The sequence below is a fragment of the Botryllus schlosseri genome, chromosome 14, assembly GCF_051294905.1.
Source record: "Botryllus schlosseri isolate E-star chromosome 14, Bs_hap1, whole genome shotgun sequence".
NCBI classification, from domain to species: Eukaryota; Metazoa; Chordata; class Ascidiacea; order Stolidobranchia; family Styelidae; genus Botryllus; species Botryllus schlosseri.
This window is the reverse complement of record NC_137249.1, coordinates 13,867,985-13,889,978: the sequence shown is the minus strand read 5'-3', so window position 1 is coordinate 13,889,978 and position 21,994 is coordinate 13,867,985. Positions and strand designations below refer to the sequence as shown.

Below are 21,994 nucleotides of genomic sequence, written 5' to 3'. Positions count from 1 at the left end.
TGCTCAATTAATGCAACCACGAGTTGGCAATTAACCACGAGTTGGCTCAATTAAGGCGACCACGAGTACGAGTTTTTAGGAGAAAATGTGGCGCACACGACGAAACTCATGTGGTGAGTTTGTTTGTTTGATATTCGTGGTGTTTCGACAATATTGGTCATTTTACACCAAGCCTATATTCTCTGTTTTTGATTCCGTATTTACCTACTTGAAGCACGGCTCACTTCTAGGCTTTTACACAACACCGCTTCCGCGGATCACGTAGCGAGGAGGAGCCTAGATAAGCCTCAAAGACTTAGGCAGCAATTCTGAAGTCATGTAGTGAGTTCGAGTTAGTGCTACCAAGACGTCACGAATTTTCAATTGTGACGTGACAGTTGATTGACATGTTTGGCTTTTTTGGAGTTGAAATGAAAAAAAAATATATGGCCAATATGTATTTTCTGACGAAAAAAGTTCCCGACTCCTACTGTACAGTGTAGTGTACACCAAGGCAGTAGTTGAATCCCTCTAGGCCAGAGGTCTCAAACTCAAATATGCTCGCGGGCCAATTTCCTGTTTTTGGTGGGTTCTCGGGCCGTGGCACCAATAGCAGGGGTATTCAAAGTATTACCAAGTAAGCCTTATTGAACGGGACCTTGCAAACTGCCATACCATAAACATCGTGGGAATGGGATTTACTTCTGAATCCACGCCTGGCACGAAAAAATCACATTTTTAAATATTTAAATATATTTTCTGTGGTAGGCCTATACTCAGCATAGTTTGTCAAAATAATTGGTTATAGACACCTTGCTAGTGTGCAAATGCATCATGGCGTGCATGCATCGGAGTTAGACTTACCTTCGAATATAGGAACTGATCAATAACAACTCGAATATAATGAATGATTAATGTACCATTGTAATAAAACAGACCAATCGCCGAGGAATCCATTATTGTTACGGCTGTGAAGCGTACCACTACCCCACTCGCAACCTTTAATTGGCGATAATAACATGGATAAACAGACCCAAGATGGCTAGTTAGGGCTGTCTGAAATCTGTTGCCCAATAAAGTGAACTTATTTAGATTTCGCAGTATACTGGGCCTCACCTACCTATATACTTACATATAGTAGCCTAGTATTCTTCAGTCTTTACAGTATTATCCCCGTTAATTAGCTCATTAGTACATCTGTATATTTGCAACTTCTATTTTTCGTTTCCCTTGTATTTCGTAAGAAAGTATCGACAGAGCCAAGCATATATTGGACACATGCCTCACGTATATAACATGTGTACTGTGTGATATATAGTTACATGCATGAGATACGCAATCTGCTGCACTTACACGCTGTACGTTTGCCTTCTTCAGAGATATGAAGATTTTTCTGTCTTGCATCGTATTTGTAGTAGCTATCTTCGTATTTTCAATTTCGGAAATATCTAATGACATAAAAATCGTGTAATTGGATAGGCGCTAGCCTGTAATCCATATGCCTTCAAACCATAACGCTCAGACTGAATTGATTACACTATTTCCAACTTTTGCAGAAACTTGCCTCTGCTGTACCTGATGAACTGTAAGATTTACTAACTATCCGATGCAACACCGAAAGATGCTGACAAAGCTCTTGCCGTATACACTTTACTAGACCAAAAAGGTAAATGAAATAAATGATGAGTTTGCACGGTATTGGCACACCAGCGCAACTTTGATCATTAATAACTGGGAATCTATCCATTTATAGCAGTGGTTCCCAACCTTTTTGTCTTCATTCCCAACTTCAGATTTATTCCGAGCTTTCATACCTCACCAGGACCGTAACAGCTCTTCACCAGCCCCGCCAAAAAACGTTGATCTTAGGCCCCCACACGGTGATAAACCTAACTTCTGGGGAACCCCAGAGTCCCCTCATCCCCGCTGAGCCTGTACGTTTTTTCCTGCTACTTATCAGCTACATTGGGTACACTGTTTAGTGCGTCGTCTTATTTGGACTAAACGGGCGAAGCGCGAAAACTTTATATAGTCCGTTTTTGAATCGGTAGATATGATCGGGAATTGCATATATTTTGTTATCAATTTTTTATCCCCGGTTTGCTCACGTAATAAGATTTACCGGAAGAGCTGAGTGAGGTGTGTTCGAAAAGGTAGGACCCCTAAATAAGAATTAAACATTTTCAGGCGGACCCGTTGGTATATTGACTTCATTACATTATACTATTTCGTGACCTCCTATAATATCTGTTATGTCAAAAGATACCGAAATCGCCCAAACTAAAAGGCACACACGATTTCAAATTGGTATGGCTTTACTGGTAAATAATTTTTCCCTACGGGATGGCATTCGACCGGTGGGGTTCAGATCGCCGGGAAAGGAACATTCGGCGCCAGCTATTTGACCGCCTATGGACAATTAAGCATACATGTATATTGTATATATATCGAAGTTTTCGGTCACCACAAGGCCATTCCTACTCGGCCAAGGTCTTCTCGCTGCTGATCGTTCTAGCACACTTCTCTTAGTTGCATGTTACATGGAATTGGTGCGTCGTGGCGCAGTAATGGCCGACGCCGAAGTCTCCATTTCTACAAAATCTACGTATTCTTGTGGGGGAAGGGTACCGAATAATCAGATATTCGGCAATATTAAATGGCGCCCCAAGCGCGAAAACTTTTTGATAAAGTGGCAAAAATTTATAAAAAAATACTTAAATTCATGTTAACTCACGAAATAATTTTTGGCCTCTTCGAGCTCGCCCTCCCTCCAAGTGGGGGGTTTTGGGTGCGGCAGTTACGGTCCTGTTCCCCACTACCCAGCACATTTGTCATCACAGAGCAGCTATCTGCTGGTTGACTACATAAGACACACAACCACACCAGTACGCAAAAAAATCGCCTTCAACTGCAACATAAAACAGAGGTCTCAAACACGCGGCCCGCGAGAGCATTTTGTGCGGCCCGCGAGAGCATTTTGTGCGGCCCGCGACGGCATTTTGGAATTTCCAGTATTCGACAATATATTCTAGTGCCATATTTTTTTAGATATAAGAGCTTAAAGTTCAATCTAAAACTACGACAAAAATCACTGGAATCTCAACAAACTTCACTATCACATCACTTTTTGAAGCTACCATGAGGTAGAAGATCAGCTTTTACGCCACATTTATAGTTCATGACGATAGAACATGACCCGTTGATGATTCGTGACTTAAAATTGTGATTTGGTTTGGTGCGACCTCCTCGTCAAATTACTCGGTTTCGGATTGACTGGGTGATTATATAAAAATGACTCGCGAGTTTAGTCGAATCAAACGTTAAAATCAGACAAGGACTTGCGAATCGAAACGATGACTTGTTAATCCTACGGGCGTAACAATCTGTGAAACTGCCATGGAGAATAGTAATATATCAAAAGGTCGTAGCTTGCGCTGCTCAGGGTATATAACTATCTAATCAGGTCAGTACAGGCAACCATTGGCATTCTATGACCCCTGTGACGTATAGTTGGTTACATGCTGGGTGTTGTTTGTTCTCTTTGTCCATGTTATTATCGTAGGCGAGTAGGGTAGCACTGCGCTCTACAGCTGTAACAGTGTAACACCAATGAATTATTCGCCGATTAGACATTTCTATTTCAGGGGTTCTTAACCAGGGTCCGTAGACCCCATCGGGGTACGAAGCACCACATCAGGGTGTGCGAGATGCATTGTGGAATTAGGCCTATATGCTGTGGAATATTTTCTTGGCCGGTTTTTCAACTGGAAAATAGTCAGGTGTGAATGGGCTTTCTGATTTCAATGTAGGTACCTTCGGAAATTGTGTTGAAAATGGACAGGCGCTACGAGAAATCTCACTGAAAGCACAAAGGGTGCGATCGCTAAAAAGGCTAAGAAGCAATGCTATGACTGTGGCTCAATAATTATTATATTCAAGTTGTTATTGATATGTTTCAATAATAATCGAAGGCAAAATCTAACGCTGATTTAATTTGACTTAAGCAATGACAATAACGATAGCCTATATTCATCACGACTTAACAAAACCAGGGTTAGGCTACACCGCTCAAATGCTCTGATATCAGATCAATCTTCAGTATATTTTAAAATATACTACATAAAATTGTGGCACGTCAAAGGTCTACTAGCTGCACCATTATAACCCGACAGTTTTAGGATGTCATGATGCATCCTCTCGTATTATGTCTATAACTTATTAATTAGAAAAATTATGCCCGGAACAAAACAATTATTCAAATATTTGAAAAAGTGATTTTATTTCGTGTCAAGCGTGAATAATGCAATAGTAAATCACATTTCCACGATGTTTGTGGAATGCCTGTCTGCAAGGACCCGTCAAATAAGGCCTGGAACCTATACATTGCATATCCCGATTATTGATGCTGCGGCCCGCGGCGTCATCAAAAACTAGGAAATGGCCCACGAGCACATTTGAGTTTGAGACCTCTGACGTAAAAAGTACTATGAACCGATACCAGTAACGCTCAAAATTTCACGAAAGCGGTAGCCTATTTCACGTCAAACTAGTCGTGCTGGATGCTTTTGTTACGCCATGATTGGCCTACCAGAGTTAAAAATGAGGTTTTGTGAACAACACACGGTGTAATTTTCGATACATGCATTCCAGAGCAGTTAACTGGTAACGGCAATTGCATATGTGTCTCCGTGAATATGTATACTGTCCCGTATATAATTTTGAATAAATGCGTCTATTCCCCACCAGAAATCATTGAATTCCCGACCAGTGGGGAATTTTCCACCATTTGGGAACCGCTGATGCGTATACGTGCCTATTCTTACTGGATGCTGTGAAACATGCCCTGATATATGTGAAGCAACAAGTCCGGGATACTATGATGACCATGTATTTGAGGACTCGAAGATGAAGCGATCCTTGACAGCCGCGTCATTCGGTGAGAAATATTATCGCGGATACGCATAGATGCTGCTAGGGTCATGACTAGAAAAAGAATTGCCTGTAGCAGGAATTAGTGAACATTTTGGTATAAATTAATAAAATCATGATCATTTTGTTCAAATCGAAAAAATGTCCCGCACAAATTAACTTCAATTTTCGACACTGGTCCAAATATAGAAAAAAATTACAATTCAAAGGTATTCTTTGCCACAAATTTAATCTTCATATATATGTTTTTTGCACTTCTGGTGCAGTTCATCCATCAATTTGACTTACGGCAACAAACTTTTCAGTACCATTGTTATTAACTTATTGAGTTGTAAAACTACGCGTGTCTAAAATGTTCTTGATTGGAAAATTATTCCACCTCGGTACAAATCACCCTGCGTATCGCGGATATCAGAAAATATCTTACAAATGTAATTGTTTCCAGTTACCAAGACTAAAGATGAAACAACAATTTCGTTTCCTGGTTAACAACCGGTGCAATACTGTATTGTCAGAATCTGTGAAAGCGAATTGAAACATACGCACTTTACACAGTACGAAAAAATCACTTTGGAATTCGAGGGCATCATTTAAACCGTGTTAAACTCTATTCACACTATCTGTCGAACGCGTGAAATGTAAAGCATTACGAGGTTACACTCTAAGACTTTGATCATCAAGAAAGTAAATAGAGGAATGCTTGTTGGATACATCCTATTCAACCGGTCTTGGTTGATACAAAACTCATAACAATAATAAAATAAAAATATGCGCTACAGTGAAATCTACAAAAAATGTGTTTGTATTGTTGTTAGTAGTGATCATACATTATCATTTGAATCTTCTAAAGTAATTGTAATTATAAAACCAAACTACTGAAAGTCATTATCACCACAAAAACAATTTGTATGATATTCGCCAAACACATCCTAACTCAGTTTGCAGAAATTATTTGTAGAGTGCATACCGGCAAAGAAATCAGGAACACAACCAACACCGAAAATGATAAATGCGTTTCGCGTTACTATTGATACAAGTTCATTTCTATCGGGCGAAATAAATGCCATCACAAAACTCAGAGCATGCAAAGGTCTTGCTTGATGTGAATTTCGATTTGTGTCTTATGATACCAGCAAGCATTTTAGAAATATTACGATTTGTTAAACCAAAGTCGTACGTCCGATTAATAGTTGATTGGAAACTTGATCACGTACCTCAATCATTACAGAAGAGTACAATACCATTGTCCGACAATCTTTTACAAAAAGGATCGAAACCAAGTCACTCAAAGTCGTTGCCGTCACATAAACAATTTGTACGTCGTTTGCTAAATGTATCCTATAGTTAGCTGTACAAGAAATATTTGTAAAACACACTCCGGTAAAGAAATCGATGAAAAGATATCCTACACCTAAATCTGGTAAAAACCATTTTGCACTTTTTTTTCATTAGTATAGTATCCATTTGAATTTTTCCATTTCCTTTCGTCAAAGTAGATGTAATCATAGTCACTAAAGAACTTACTTGGACGTGCTTGAATTCTAGACATAGTTCTGATTTACCAGACACAAAACCCAAGAACAACCCTGGCTTCAACCGAGCACACGTAGGCCTACCTAAAATATCACACACTTAGCTATTCCTGAAGCGCAAACACCCGATACAAAATATTACTTGTTGTGTTGTTGCGGTATCATCTTCACAATATCACACACAATACAAATGATGGTTATGTGTAACATGCTATCGACTTGAATCACACCAACATGGAAGAGGATTTACTCACTCTTTACAGAACGATATTGACCAACTTCACGTCGTCGGTGTGTATCGTTTTTTTTTTCTAGATACAAACTATGCTAGTGTAGCGGAAAATAATTTAGTGTAACAAAAACAATTTTCACTCTCTTGACTTATGACAACAACAGACGAGTCTTCATTCAATATTTTTTTGCGTCAACCAGTTACTTTCTATGATACGACTGATACCCCCGCGACTTTTTTTCAGATCACAATATGAAAGATAGTTACATCACACAAAATACTACACTTGATATTCCCATACTATACTAAACTGCGGAATGGTTGGTCAGACTCTACAAAATGTTTTGATATTGTTTTTTACACGAATGGTCACGCTTCTAAATATTCAAATAATCCAACACACAACTATAGTACTCACCGAAATATCATAGTTCTTGTAACAAAGTTGTATAAGTATAATGTTTATCGTAAGTCCTACATAGTCATGATATCGGTCCGAGTTTGACTTTTAGAAAACATTATACCGACATCGCGACATCTTTCAAAATTAAAACCACGGTGACTGCTTGAGAGACCTACCAATGATATCACAGTAATCTAGTTACTTCCACAAAAGAGTATGCATTCGACTTACTTTCCACAAATCTAACGCGCAAAACAATTTACTTTGCTAACGAAAAGTGCTGAGTAATCATATGTTTGTCCTCACAACAATACAACTAAAACATACTATCATACAAAATGATCGTTACAGTTTGCACACCAACGGTACATTGTACAATAGTAACAAGTCTCGAGGATCGAGTTATTGAAAAAACGTTAAAGTGTTTCTCCTGCGCCAAGTCGTTTTGTTGACGAAAGCGTATATTGTAATATCATGATCGATTTGCATTCGTTGGTCACAAACTGTCACTATTCCAAACATTTATTTTTCACTCAAACAAAAAAGTATACTTGTCACCATTCGTTTTCATCAAGCACGAGTTCAAGAAGCTTACTTACTACGACATGAATTGTTATTTTTATGTTGTGTAAATAGGTAATAATTAATTTTAGTAACACTATAACACTATATCAACGTCATCGGGTTGTGCGAATAGATTTACGTGTAGTCTTGTGGTTTTAATCGAAGCACACAGCATGGTCTAATGTAGAGTCATCTCTATTGTACAGCAACTCGGTAATCGAAATGCATGCAATAACAATTGAACAACGATCTTGTTTCGTCACGCGAAAAATATCTTCACTGTCGCGACACTCTGATACTCTGCGCAAGATGTGTAAATCCTTTTCACACTCATAATAATACACTAACGGGATACCGACGTCAAGCGACAACGTTTAACAACATCACTGACACTGAACATACGATACCTACCCAAGTGAAAATATTATTTTCGTTTGGACAACTGGCGTTTACCTGTGTAAAAATACATTTTCCTTTGGCTACATGACGCTTACCGAGTAAAAAATATCATTTTCATTTGGAAATCTATCTTTTCCCCGGGTAACAATACATTTTCCCTTGGAGATTCAGCGTTTACCTGAATAAAAATATCATTTTCCTTTGGGGATCTGGCGTTTACCCAGAGTAACAATACATTTTCACTTGGAAATCTGTCATTTACATGAGTAACAATACCGTTTCACTTGGAAATCTATTTTTCCCTGAGTAACAATACCATTTTCGTTTTGAAAACTGACAACCACACGCGACAATTTGATATTTTTTGTATATTGGTACGACGGACAGCGACAGAATATACACCAACAACGACCCCGATACATTTGTCTAATCAAATATTCACTTGCTCTGATGCATCCCATCAAAATCATTGGTTACCCACATGCAATACGCTGTTGTACATCGACATGTATGTTTTCGGAATTGGCGAATAAAGGGGTCCCCGATATGTCCGTGATGTCCGGGTTCGTGCTTTGGATTTTCCAGAGTCATAATGTCTGAATAAAATACCTCCTCGACTTTGGTAACTGGTTGATACACGGATAATGGTGTTCGGAAAACGGATGAATTTATGTTCCCCGTCGCGCTAACAACTCCGGGTTACTTGTGAGTTTCCTGAGGTCTGTTTACTATATTGTGTCTTTACTGGTCAATACATGTCGCTCCAGTCAGCTGAAATCGATCACTAATATGAGAAAGTGTGAGGATCGGATCCGGATACTCACTCATGAACCAACGACCAATATTCAAGTAAACATGTTACAGACCGTGTTTTGTCTCCATGAAAAATACCAATGCATACACCATCACATCAAGTACGTCACGTTTGTTCATACATACCAAGTATTCGCGTAAACGAGGTGTACATACAATGTGTCGGTGTACAAACATCATGGAAAACAAATCCATGTTCTCAAGTCTCATCATGCGACGACTCTGCACAGTCAATGTGGGCATAGATGACAGATGGCATGATACAACGAACAGCTCATTATGCATACCGATATATTCTCAGTCAAATATGCGAACCATGCACAACCATATACCCTGATTTTCGCTGAATATCCACGACACCAACAAATCTGTACATTTCTTTTCCCTCGACCTCGACGATAGAGTTGTCATCCCAATGTACCAATCGAGTGTATGGTTCATCAGGTATAAAATCCAAATCAAATGTCACCAGGATATCGTTTTTCATTTTCAATATTTCGACTGCTGCATCTTGTCTGTGTCGTAAAACCACGGCGTGAGGCCAAAGAAACCTATGGACAGTTACGCGTAGTCCCATATTCACTCGTGGATACGGTCAGGTAACGACAATGTTTTCTCAATGGTCTGTGTGGGTACACCGTTTCAATAGGTAGCTGGATCAACTAGACCAGTGGTTCTCAACCTTTTTCGCCTCGCGGACCGGTAAAATTTCAAAAAATGTCTCGCGGACCGGTGAACTGTCAAAATTGAAATGAAGCCAAAATGTAAAGTATGCAACCGTTTTTGGCAATTATATGATGCTATAGAGTGACATTTGGAGGGTTTTGATCGTATTTAATAATATTCATGAAGGCATCCATGTGATTTTATGGTAGTGAGTCTGCCAAGTCGAGGTAAAATTGCCTTGTCCAGATAAACGTGCTACCGCGCTGAGAGACGTTTACAGTCTTTCGCGCCAAAGGCCGTGGGTTTAAACGGCCACGCCAACTCAATACCGACCGACAATATCAAGAGAAGAGGCGTATCGGAGTCGAACCAAGCACCTTGTCGTGCTACCTTGCTCATTGCCCACTGCCACCAGACGCAGGCTACTCCGGCAACTGCAAATACAGTGCGTGCCGCAAGAAAACACATTGCAGCAGCTATACCTGCCATCCGCAAATCCGGGCTGAAAAAGCACTTCGTCAGCCCACCCCAAAAAACGTTGATCTTGGGGCCCCGACAGGGCGATAAGCAAAATTTCCGGGGGCTTCGCCCCAAGACCCTACACTTGGACGGATGTTTTCACCTGTACTTGTGATCACATCCATTCTGCTCAGCGTAAGCAGAGAGTTTACGAAGCTTATCGCGACAATGGCGACAATTTTCGATCATTCACGACTGAAGCGCTTTTCTGGCGGTCGAATTTTAGGCCCAAATTTCGGAGTCCCATGTTAACATAAACTTCATTATGTGTGGATACGTCGTGGTGCGGCAATGGCTGACGCCGAAATGCCTATAAATCATGCGTATTTCTCGAAGAAGGGCACCTAATAAGCAAGGCATATAGGGACACTAAATCGTGCAAAGCCCGAAAAGAAATTGAAAAATGTTGGAAAAACTTTCAAATAAAACGCTATGATTTATATTCATTTGCGAAATAATTTTGGGCCCTTCTCAAGCTCGGCCCTCTCCAATTGGGCCATTTGGGGTGCCCCAGTTACGGTCCCGCACAAAATAAATGAATCGAAAACCAATGATCAAACTGCGCTGCTTAGCGATGAGTGAGCTCGTATCTGTTCTGTATTTGTCGCTCGCATGTCGTCAAATGAAACGTCTTGTACTTTAAGTCAAATCGAACATGTTTCTAGCCCTAATGTTACCTCACAAAATTTTGAATCAGTTTAAAATTAGATGTTTTATTTATTTTATCAAAGGACAAGCCTTCAACATTGCATCTTGAAATTAAAGTATAAAATTGTAATATTCCTCGCGGACCGGCAGGAATGTCGTCGCGGACCAGCGGTTGAGAACCACTGAACTAGACCAAAAGTTTCCATCCGCGTTTTATAACGACCTGTAGAATTACGAGACAGCACCCTGTTGTGGAGTGGTTGACACGAAATCAGTCTTCAACCCACAGAAACAAACCTTGGATTACATTATCAAATCGTAATCGAACTCGAGATTCACACACACGAAGTCTCTGTTTACGATTTCAATCCGGAGTCACTGCTCACGATGTTTAGCTGGAGTTGTTATGTGGGAGTAGCGACATCCGACATATTCATCGCGTGAAAGATTGATAACGATGGTGATCGCCAAATACATTAAACCAACCAAGGTGAAACACTGCGGTCTCAGCAAAAAGTTAGCAGGTTATGACCAACAATACGCAGGGAATTGAGCGAGTTACGCAACCCAATTTTACTATACGTTGAGGTCTGGATCACGATGTAAGTCTACCTGAGAATCCGAACAATCTTGCAAAATCAAGGTGTGAACCCGTGAAGAGATGTACTCTCGGTGAAATAGTTTGAGATTTATTTTTCACAAGTTGGGTGGAGGCGGTTCATACTAAGACCCTGTTACGTGCAAATATGGCTGCTTGCCTGTCTCAAAGTCATCTATGCCCACATTGACTGTACAAGAGTCGTCGCAGGATGAGACTTAAGAATATGAATTTGTTTTCCATGTTTGTACACCGACGCATTGTACGTACACCTCGTTTACGCGAATACTTGGTATGTATGAACAAACGTGACGTACTTGATGTGATGGTGTATGCATTGGCATTTTTCATGGAGACAAAACACGGTCTGTAACATGTTTACTTGAATATTGGTCGATGGTTCATGAGTGAGTATCCGGATCCGGTCCTCACACTTTCTCATATTAGTGATCGGGTTTCAGCTGACTGGAGCGACATGTATTGACCAGTAAAGACACAATATAGTAAACAGACCTGAGGAAACTCACAAGTAACCCGGAGTTGTTAGCGCGATGGGGAACATAAATTCATCCGTTTTCCGAACACCATTATCCGTGTATCAACCAGTTACCAAAGTCGAGGAGGTGTTTTATTCAGACATTTTGACTCTGGAAAATCCAAAGCACGAACCCGGACATCACGGACATATCGGGGACCCCTTTATTCGCCAATTCCGAAAACATACATGTCGATGTACAACAGCGTATTGCATGTGGGTAACCAATGATTTTGATGGGATGCATCAGAGCAAGTGAATATTTGATTAGACAAATGTATCGGGGTCATTGTTGGTGTATATTTTGTCGCTGTCCGTCGTACCAATATACAAAAAATATCAAATTGTCGCGTGTGGTTGTCAGTTTTCAAACGAAAATGGTATTGTTACTCAGGGAAAAATAGATTTCCAAGTGAAACGGTATTGTTACTCATGTAAATGACAGATTTCCAAGTGAAAATGTATTGTTACTCTGGGTAAACGCCAGATCCCCAAAGGAAAATGATATTTTTATTCAGGTAAACGCTGAATCTCCAAGTGAAAATGTAGTGTTACCCGGGGAAAAGATAGATTTCCAAATGAAAATGATATTTTTTACTCGGTAAGCGTCATGTAGCCAAAGGAAAATGTATTTTTACACAGGTAAACGCCAGTTGTCCAAACGAAAATGATATTTTTACTTGGGCAGGTATCGTATGTTCAGTGTCAGTGATGTTGTTAAACGTTGTCGCTTGACGTCGGTGTCCCGTTAGTGTACTATTATGAGTGTGAAAAGGATTTACACATCTTGCGCAGAGTATCAGAGTGTCGCGACAGTGAAGATATTTTTCGCGTGACGAAACAAGATCGTTGTTCAAATGTTAATGCATGCATTTCGATTACCGAGTTGCTGTACAATAGAGATGACTCTACATTAGACCATGCTGTGTGCTTCGATTAAAACCACAAGACTACACGTAAATCTGTTCGCACAACTCGATGACGTTGATATAGTGTTATAGTGTTACTAAAATTAATTATTACCTATTTACTAGGGATGGTGTGAACGTGAGGTTCACGTTCGCGTTCTGTGTGTGAACCTCGGAAATTTAGAGGTTCGCGTTCACAACAGAACCTTGATAGGTTCTGCACTGTGAACCTTTTTCATATATTACAATTTTCACTTCATTATAACATCTTTCGTTAAAATTTATTGCATTTCAACTGCGGGCGACTATATGCATGGCGCTGGCAGTATAAAAAATCAACACTAAACGAGCATGCACCTTGACAATCTCAAAAGTTTTACTTGCTTTGTTACAAAAGTTTGCTCGAAATATCCAGCTTACCGTTCGTAAATATTTAGTGACCCGTAATCACACAACATCATGAGCGAAATGCGTAGTCAGCGAATGATGCTTATCCAACCAATCAATGAGATTGATATCGTTTTCTGATGTAAAAAATACAGCAGGCGTACGGGGTCAATCTTGACTTCATATTTTACTGTATCATTAAAGTCAAATCCGTGCCATTGAGGTGTTGGCTACTGTTTTATAACTTGTTAATGGGGTAATATCGGCAGCAAGTATAGAAACCCGTTTTACTCTCTGCTCAATGTCAATGTAGCAATACTCAGACGCTGAATACATTGTCCGGTCTGGCCTGGACCGTTAAGGATTAAGCTTATATTCCCTGGTGAGTCCTCGTCGAAATTGTTGGCCAAGCGACGGAGGATGTTGATTTTATGGGATTATTGTATCCTTTGATTGCCTCAGTTGATACATTTAGCGACGTTTAAAACGCCAATATGTACTTCAGCATTATGGGATTATGTGGTCCGAGTCATCGCTCGGTATCGTGTACACTGTACCGCAGTGTACACTAGGGTTGCCCAAAATTTGAAAAATTTCGAAAATGCTGCGTTGTAATGTCTTATTCTATAGATTATTGATTAAAAACATCAACAAGCCTGAAAGAAGCTCTCAGGAACGTCGTTAAGATTTCTTACAAAGCGTTTGAAAGTAGCCGTCTGCATGTGGGCGGGGAATCGATGAAGTGGGCGGGCAATCACGAACCTAGAATTTTGATTGGTTGGAACCTGTAATAATAAGCTACTGATTGGCTGAAATACTGATTTTGTGATCATTGCTGGTCACGATTTCGTTCTACTCTGTTGTGTTGGTTTGCAGCCATTTCTGTTCGTGGCATTGGCGATATGGTAAATTGACGTTGTTAATGCTGCCATCGACAACAGCATAACGATCCAGTAATATATTTTCTACCTGAACACTGTGTATAACAGTTTTGTTACTTCTTGCACAGGAGCTTGGCCAATTAAGATAAGAATGAACTAGATGCATGCATCGTGCTACCTTCGAGCCTTCTAAAACATACCAGTTGACAACGACTGTAACTCATAAATTGCAAACCAGTAGTCAATTTCTCCTTATGGCTTGTTATGGTAAGTCGACGTCTCTCTCTAAAACGAACGCATATTACACTTTTTATTCAAGATTTAACAAAGGCAAAAATGCTATTTACAAAAGGCATCATTAAAAAGTATATCGCAGGGTCAGTGTTGCAGATCACTGGCCTTTGATAAGAGTAGACTTCCTGCTGTCTCCAAAAATCTTCCTATGCTGTTCCACAGCTTGAAGCAAACTGTCTCTTTGCTGTTCATTGTCAGTCAAGATTGCAGCATAGTCTGTGCTTAGCTTGACACCTCTTTCTGCGGCATCATTAACGACTTTGACAGAACTAACGTAGCAATTCATTTTATTGAATGAATCTGAAAAGTGCCAATCATCAACCGGTTGACGCAGCCAATCCCCAGAGCATTCAAAAACTTCAAATATGTACCACGACTGGGGCCCAATAAGGTCAGACAACGTACTGTCCTTGTTGATCTGTATAGTTGCATTCAATGAGGGTGGGCCCCTTCTGAAACTGGAAGTTCGCTCTACTTGCAGGAGCGCCTTTGCCATATTTTCCCGGGTTTCCTTGCTTTCCGTCGGTGAAAACAAGGCGTATACAGCGGTTTCCTCAACAATATACCAGTCGTGCTTCAAAAGCTTTCGTGAAGCAGCTGTGGAAACTTGCTCATCATATTCCTTATAACTCAACATGTGCTGAACGAATCTCAAGTCATTACCAGCTGCATCACGACCAATGCTTGAATCCACCCACGCAGGGATATAAAAGAGAACCAAAAATAAATTGAAGCGGCGTAGCAGTTCAACTTCTTCAGATTTGTAATCTAATTGGTCGGCCCACATGAACATCTTTTGAGCATACAGAATTGTACCCATCCATCTCGCATGGTGTGCTGCACCAGGTTTGTGATGACGTATATCTTCATCTGCACCGAGAAGAGCAAGAGCATTAGTCACACATTGCTTGTAGTCATCCCGTGTGAAAAAATCTTTTCTGTTCAACAGTAGCTTGAACTTATCAACTATCATTGCAGCTCGTTCAGCAAAACATAGAGGAATAGTCAGAGTCTTGAATTGCTGTTCCCTGTCAAGACTGCTCCAGTTCCTTTTAAGGTGGGCAAACCATGCATTCTCTGGTCCAGGTGTGGCCTTTCCAAATAAAGATTTCCAAACGTCTTTCACTACCAGCTCATACACATGGTGCCGACATGCATGGTAGAACACCTTCCTTCCTAGAAGGTCTTCAAGAATCTTTGCCGCACCCTTCTTCCAGCCGCTGTTGCTTGCTGTAGTGTCAAAAACCAAAGCTGTTACAGCATCTTTTATATTCCAACTTTCAATTATGTTGAAAGTGGTTTCTGCTTGCGTCTGACCTGCAGCATTTTGCATCTTTTGAATGCCAAGTAGTTTTCCTTCTGAGTATTGAGGATGACAAGATAGGACAATTGACAGAGCCTCATACCGATTTCCTAATCTATCCTCTGTGAGCTTTCCATCCCAATGAATAGCAACATGTTGAGGTTTATTTTCTGCAAATTTTTCTGAAATATCCTTGGAAATTTCAAGACGATTTGTTTCCCTGGCTCTCTTTGTCGAAGATCTTGACAGAGAGAACATTGCTATGTCACCGCCACAAGCCGTAATAAATGCTCCGATCAGCATTGTTGCCTTGTTGTCTGTTATTTGCAATCGATCCAGAGCTTGGGACACATGGGTATTATTCATAATATTTTTAGGTGCCATCAGCTTAATGGCTGTCGAGGTGCCAAGACCAACATCAGCATCATAATCAGAACTTGAACTCAAACTATCACCCTCTTTTGAAGATGAAGAAGATGCTAAAACAACATAGTCATCACTTGAGTCATGTTGAATGTTTTTAACAGTTCTATCCGCCATGGTTGCTGTTTTCTTTTCGATGTCTTTAGCGAGAATCTTGTCTCTTCCCCACATTATGCATTTGCGAGATTGCTGTTGATCTTCATAGAATGCAATGTCTTCGAGCTTTCTATCATGTGATAGATAAATGTCATTTTGTATTATTGCTATCGCATCTGTACTTCCAATATCCCACAACTTGTCCAAATCTTCCGTGAATTTTTTCCTCTTACCCTTGGGATCACTTTCCCGTTTCATGGTCGCCTTCAGAAAAATATATTTTTTGTTCAGTTTTTCAAGTAATTTCACCGCATTTCCTTTAAGTATTGTGGCAATTCTCGCCATTTGCCACACTGTCATGACATCATGAACCACCACATTACATAGCTCACGAGTAGGGGTTGACTGAGGGCAATGGTCTTTCAGATGCAGAAAGTAACTCATTACTTCTCGCAAGGTTGGTAATCTCGAGCCACAGATGTAATCGCAAGCATATCCGACCAAGTAATGCTCAGATCGAGATCTTGTTCTTCTCTGTGGCAAGTGCACAGTCTTCCGCCGTTTTGCCTCTGCCATGACAGTAATATTTTTGCCTTCTATCATAAATTACAGCTACGCCTAAATGCCCTAAAACATTTGGCACTTCTTCGATGGCAGTCAGACATCGAAAAGTGTTCACCATGATCACCGATGAATGTTTTCCATGAACACGAAAAAAAAATTATAAACGTCAAAATATATTTTTTTTTGTGCCTTTCGAAAGACGAATGTTAGGGTTGGGGTGGGGGTATTAGGGTGGGGGAAAGGGCGATATTAGGGTTGGCGGAGGGGATATTAGTGTTAGGATTGGTGGATGGGGATATTAGGGTTGGCGGAGGGGATATTAGTGTTAGGATTGGTGGATATTAGTGTTAGGATTGGTGGATAGTAATATTAGGGTTGGGGTGGGGGGTATTAGGGTGGGGGAAAGGGGGATATTAGGGTTGGCGGAGGGGATATTAGTGTTAGGATTGGTGGATGGGGATATTAGGGTTGGCGGAGGGGATATTAGTGTTAGGATTGGTGGATGGGGATATTAGGGTTGGCGGAGGGGACATTAGTGTTAGGATTGGTGGATGGGGATATTAGGGTTGGCGGAGGGGATATTAGTGTTAGGATTGGTGGATATTAGTGTTAGGATTGGTGGATAGGGATATTAGGGTTGGGGTGGGGGGTATTAGGGTGGGGGAAAGGGCGATATTAGGGTTGGCGGAGGGGATATTAGTGTTAGGATTGGTGGATGGGGATATTAGGGTTGGCGGAGGGGACATTAGTGTTAGGATTGGTGGATGGGGATATTAGGGTTGGCGGAGGGGATATTAGTGTTAGGATTGGTGGATATTAGTGTTAGGATTGGTGGATAGGGATATTAGGGTTGGGGTGGGGGGTATTAGGGTGGGGGAAAGGGCGATATTAGGGTTGGCGGAGGGGATATTAGTGTTAGGATTGGTGGATGGGGATATTAGGGTTGGCGGAGGGGATATTAGTGTTAGGATTGGTGGATAGTAATATTAGGGTTGGGGGAGGGGGAGATAGCGTAGTCGTAACGATAAGCGCCCACCAATCTGGCGGACCCGGTTCGATTCCCGTCGGAGGTTTATGTGGGCTCCTCTTCCCTCGCCGTTGCCGCTCTTACGGAGACAAAAAAGACCAACGAAAGAAAGCACTCACAAGGAATGGAAAGAACTAGTAGAAAGGACCGCGGCTTCAATAAGATCAACATCGAAATGAACTGCGACATCGGGCACGGCTTCGATAAGATCAACATAGAAAAGAACTGCGACATCGGGCACTCTAGACCGAGGTGGAAATTAGATTAAAAGGATCGCAACTGCATGCGTGTCGTTCGACATCCTCCTATCTGCTCATTACATCGCATTTTGTCTTATCGCATGTACATTGTGTGTGACTTGTTCAGATGAAACATATAACCCAACGATTAATAATATGATATTATTACTATTAGGGTTGAGGTGGGGAATGTTAGGGTCCATTCATTACATTCAGCACCCATTACCATCCGTTCAAAAGATACATATTTTCCAATTGCCAAGACAGAAAGTATCGAATCTTTCATTCGAGCACGGGGTTAGATCGTTCTAGTTCATTACAAAACTGATTCAAATATAAGCGAGTGATTAATATGATGCCTATTGAATCAATAGGTTACGTCAATTCACGCGGAGTCATCATTACAAACGATGGAAAAACATAAGCGGGTGAATTCAAGCCTGCAGGCTCGTGCCGCTAGGACATACTTTGCGATAGGTGATGCTGGAGCAAACTGATGATAATCAGTATGTTGATATTTCATCCTTTCGAATACACGAAAAGATTGCGATTGAACGAAAAAATTGGAAGGTATTGAAACGATATTTAGTAGTCGTTGAAACCGGACATTCGGACACCACACTTCCTGTAGCCATAAGACAGTGTAAAGAGGCACTTACGTCGTTGTAGCCTTGTAGGATGGGCAGTTGGACACTGAATATAAAGTAACAGAAGTGACAACCAGAGATGTCTTGGAACAATATCCCCTTCTTGTGAAGGCACGCTGGGTAAGATCTTGAATCCTAATCTTACATCGATAGTATCAATAGCTAAATTCTTTCCAGATCCTCGAAGAATTGAAAATACTCTGCCATACTGCTGGTTGCATTGAAGACCTTTGTAGAGTTGATCTACCAAGAATAATCGCAGGAAAAGTGTCCAGCTCGGCTCAATGCCTGACAAAATTAGGAAATGTTCCAGATTACATCAGAAAGCTTATGTGTAAGTTGTTTCCATACTACCATTTCTATATTTCATTCAATGGAAAACGCCAAATATTTGATAAGTGCCGTACGTCCTATGGCATCTCTTAGAAAAGGAAGCTAAAATCAACTCAAGTACGAGTAGAAGTAGTCCTTTTGAAAACGTTCTTAAATTGCTTGGAGTATAAGTAGCGAAACAGTACAAAGTTTCAACACATAAAAACTATGGAGGAATGGAAGTAGAGGAATATTTCCAGACATAGTACTTCGTCAATTATACTACCTCTGATAGCCACCCTTTAATGTTATCGGATATGTTTTCAATGATCAACTTATGACCTAACATTGAATATTTTACAGACTCTCAAAAACTGGACTGGATGGTTGGCATGCCTACCATTTTTGGTGACAGCTATTCACATTTCTTGATAGTTGATCAGGTAATATTTTCATCGATGTTAACTAGCACTTATATGATTTTAGCCTACATGACAAACAAGCGCTGTACGAGATTTGAGTTCAATAGCATCTGAATGGAGTGTCAACTCAACTGTAATGATGCAACTCGAGATGGTCACGAAGACTTATTGCTAGGCTATTGTTATCCGGTTCAACTTATGTTCGTAACTCCGCCAACTACAAGCTAAGAGACCCCCTCGGCTTGGGACCATGATGCATCACGGCCCCCCTTCCAATGTTAGCTCGAAGTTATTAGGTCAATTATCGTGCGACCCCCATCTATCTTGTGCAAATATAAACTGTGGACTAGTGATAACCAGCAACAAAATTACTTTTTCTGAAACTATCATCATACGTAAAATCAATTTTCACAAACATGGTGGTAGTGACTGTAGGAATGACGCGGGACGCTTCTGACGATACCTTTTTCTATGCACAAAAATTCAGAAAAAGTATTTTCTTGAACATATGATACCCAGCCTTGTCCTTCCTATCTCGCACCTCGCCTTAAAATTATTTTCGAATAATGCATTTATGATTCGATTCATGACAATGTGTGATTTTTCTCCCAGACGCCCAAGTCTGCATATCCGACCATCTCCTTCGACACGGCCAAGGAAGAGTGGGCGGTCTGCTTCGATGGCCAAGAAGTAACTTGTTGCAATGGATTCCACGAGGCACTTGCAGTGCTACTGGGTGTTCACTGGGTGTTCAACATCGAGTTTGCGTCTCAGCTCAAAAACTCATTGACATTTATGTCTATTTTCCTCGCGAGATTGCCGGGTGCTAAGTGCAACAGTTTAACTGTCCGCACCAAACTTTCTCTAATCAGTGACTAATAAAGATACTATTTGGCAATCGGTGACTCTAATCCAAATCCATCAAAAAATATCCTCAAATCATATTCTAATCCTATCCGTCACTGGTCAGTGTAGTGAAGTTTTCCTCTCAACAACGTGATCTAAGCTATCAATAGATTCCGATATTGCGTGTTCTCGAGCAATATGGAAAGAAGCTTCCAACAGCTCCAACGACTTACTAAACAATTTGTTGTGATTGAACTCTATTCATTGATCATCATTTTTCCAAAATCCGGTTTTCCCAAACCCTAATCCATGTAAATGTCTGATCGATACACATTACACAACTACTGTTGTCACGCTTTGCTTTCTTGAAGAAATTGACTGCCCATGCAGTTTATACTCCGTTTCTGCGCGCTGGAATCGAGTTAAATTAGCTTTGCATCGTTTTTGATGACAAATCAACAATTTCGTGGGATTGACAGAAATTTTTTAATAATATAATTTAAATTGGCTCTGCTGCCGCTTATTCTAGGATTGAATGAAATTTGGTGTGCAGCGTTGAATGACCAGTAGCCAAAACTATTCTTTCAAACTATTGGTAAATATACTCCTACACAACTTGTGAAGCAGACGCAGTACAAATACAGTTGATGCCATGCAGCATTCACAATCAATCCTAATGAGTATTGTATGATACACGATAAATAGCCTATGCGGTATGTATTTTCATGACAAGTTGATTCTGCGTGTGTACTAAGTTGTTTCTGCTTGTGTGTACTAACTTTTTGACTTCTTAGGGTGAAGCAGAACGCACTAACACCGTACTGATGCATCATTAGTGGTGTGTTTCACTCATTTCCGCCCGTAGGAAGGGTGTGGAGAAACGATTTGGTACCCGAGTGATGCTGTACCGTAGAACCTTAGCTAACCTATTCCTTGAAATTGACATGATGCTGCCGGCGGCGATTACCAAGTTGAAAAAGTGGCCCTTTACTCTTTTCGAGTTGGTAGCCCCTGCTCTGATATCAATATACCACTATATGTCACTGCATGCACATTGCACCATGCACAATGCACATGTCTGTCTGAGGAGCACTGGAGACGGTACAATTCACGCATTGTTTTGTTAACGAATGAAATATAATAAATGTAGCAAAGCCAACGAAAAAATACAGTGTAAATCATGGATGTAAATAAGTATAAATTCAAACAGGATAGCGAGTGCGAATCTGATTTATCAAATTCTGAAATGGATCGTCGCCGAATTTGAGGCGCCAAATGAATTCAAATAAGTACGTATCCAGGAGAGTACGATGAGTCCCGCACTCCCGCTTATTTCTCTGTTTCGCTCGGGCCCACATTGATTCAACGTGATTTGTCGTTGCGTGGGAGATCGGGTCCACAAAGTTTAATCTGTGGTTTACTGTGAGATGCTGGTAGCCCAAATTGCTCACCGTATTGTACGCTGCCCAGAGATCTGATATCACAGTCGTTCCGGGCAGGATATAATATATTCGATATTGAAATACGCCGTGGAAATAAGTTTGGGAAAGACATCGCTAAAAGCCTCGAAGGCCATCCCGACAGTCGTCAAGAACGTCCACATTCAAATCTCAATTTGATATATCGGCCCATCATTCCGAAACATGCCACTTCATTAGGCTATCATCCCATCACTTCTGTTACTTTATATTCAGTGTCCAACTGCCCATCCTACAAGGCTACAACGACGTAAGTGCCTCTTTACATTGTCTTATGGCTACAGGAAGTGTGGTGTCCGAATGTCCGGTTTCAACGACTACTAAATATCGTTTCAATACCTTCCAATTTT

General features: G+C 40.7%; 2 protein-coding genes across 2 annotated transcripts in view; one reads left to right on the top strand and one right to left on the bottom strand.

Moving 5' to 3' along the window:
• The window catches only part of LOC145455195 (uncharacterized), a 102,185-nt gene that overhangs the window by 33,648 nt on the left and 46,543 nt on the right, over window positions 1-21,994 (bottom strand). The gene's annotated exons all lie outside the window — the stretch shown is intronic.
• Window positions 16,899-21,333, top strand: LOC145455228 (uncharacterized). Its single transcript, XM_080333177.1, has 3 exons — window positions 16,899-18,920; window positions 19,262-19,341; window positions 19,933-21,333. Exons 1-3 carry the CDS (start codon window positions 18,917-18,919, stop codon window positions 20,197-20,199), a joined length of 351 nt encoding a protein of 116 aa, XP_080189303.1. The 5' UTR covers window positions 16,899-18,916; the 3' UTR covers window positions 20,200-21,333.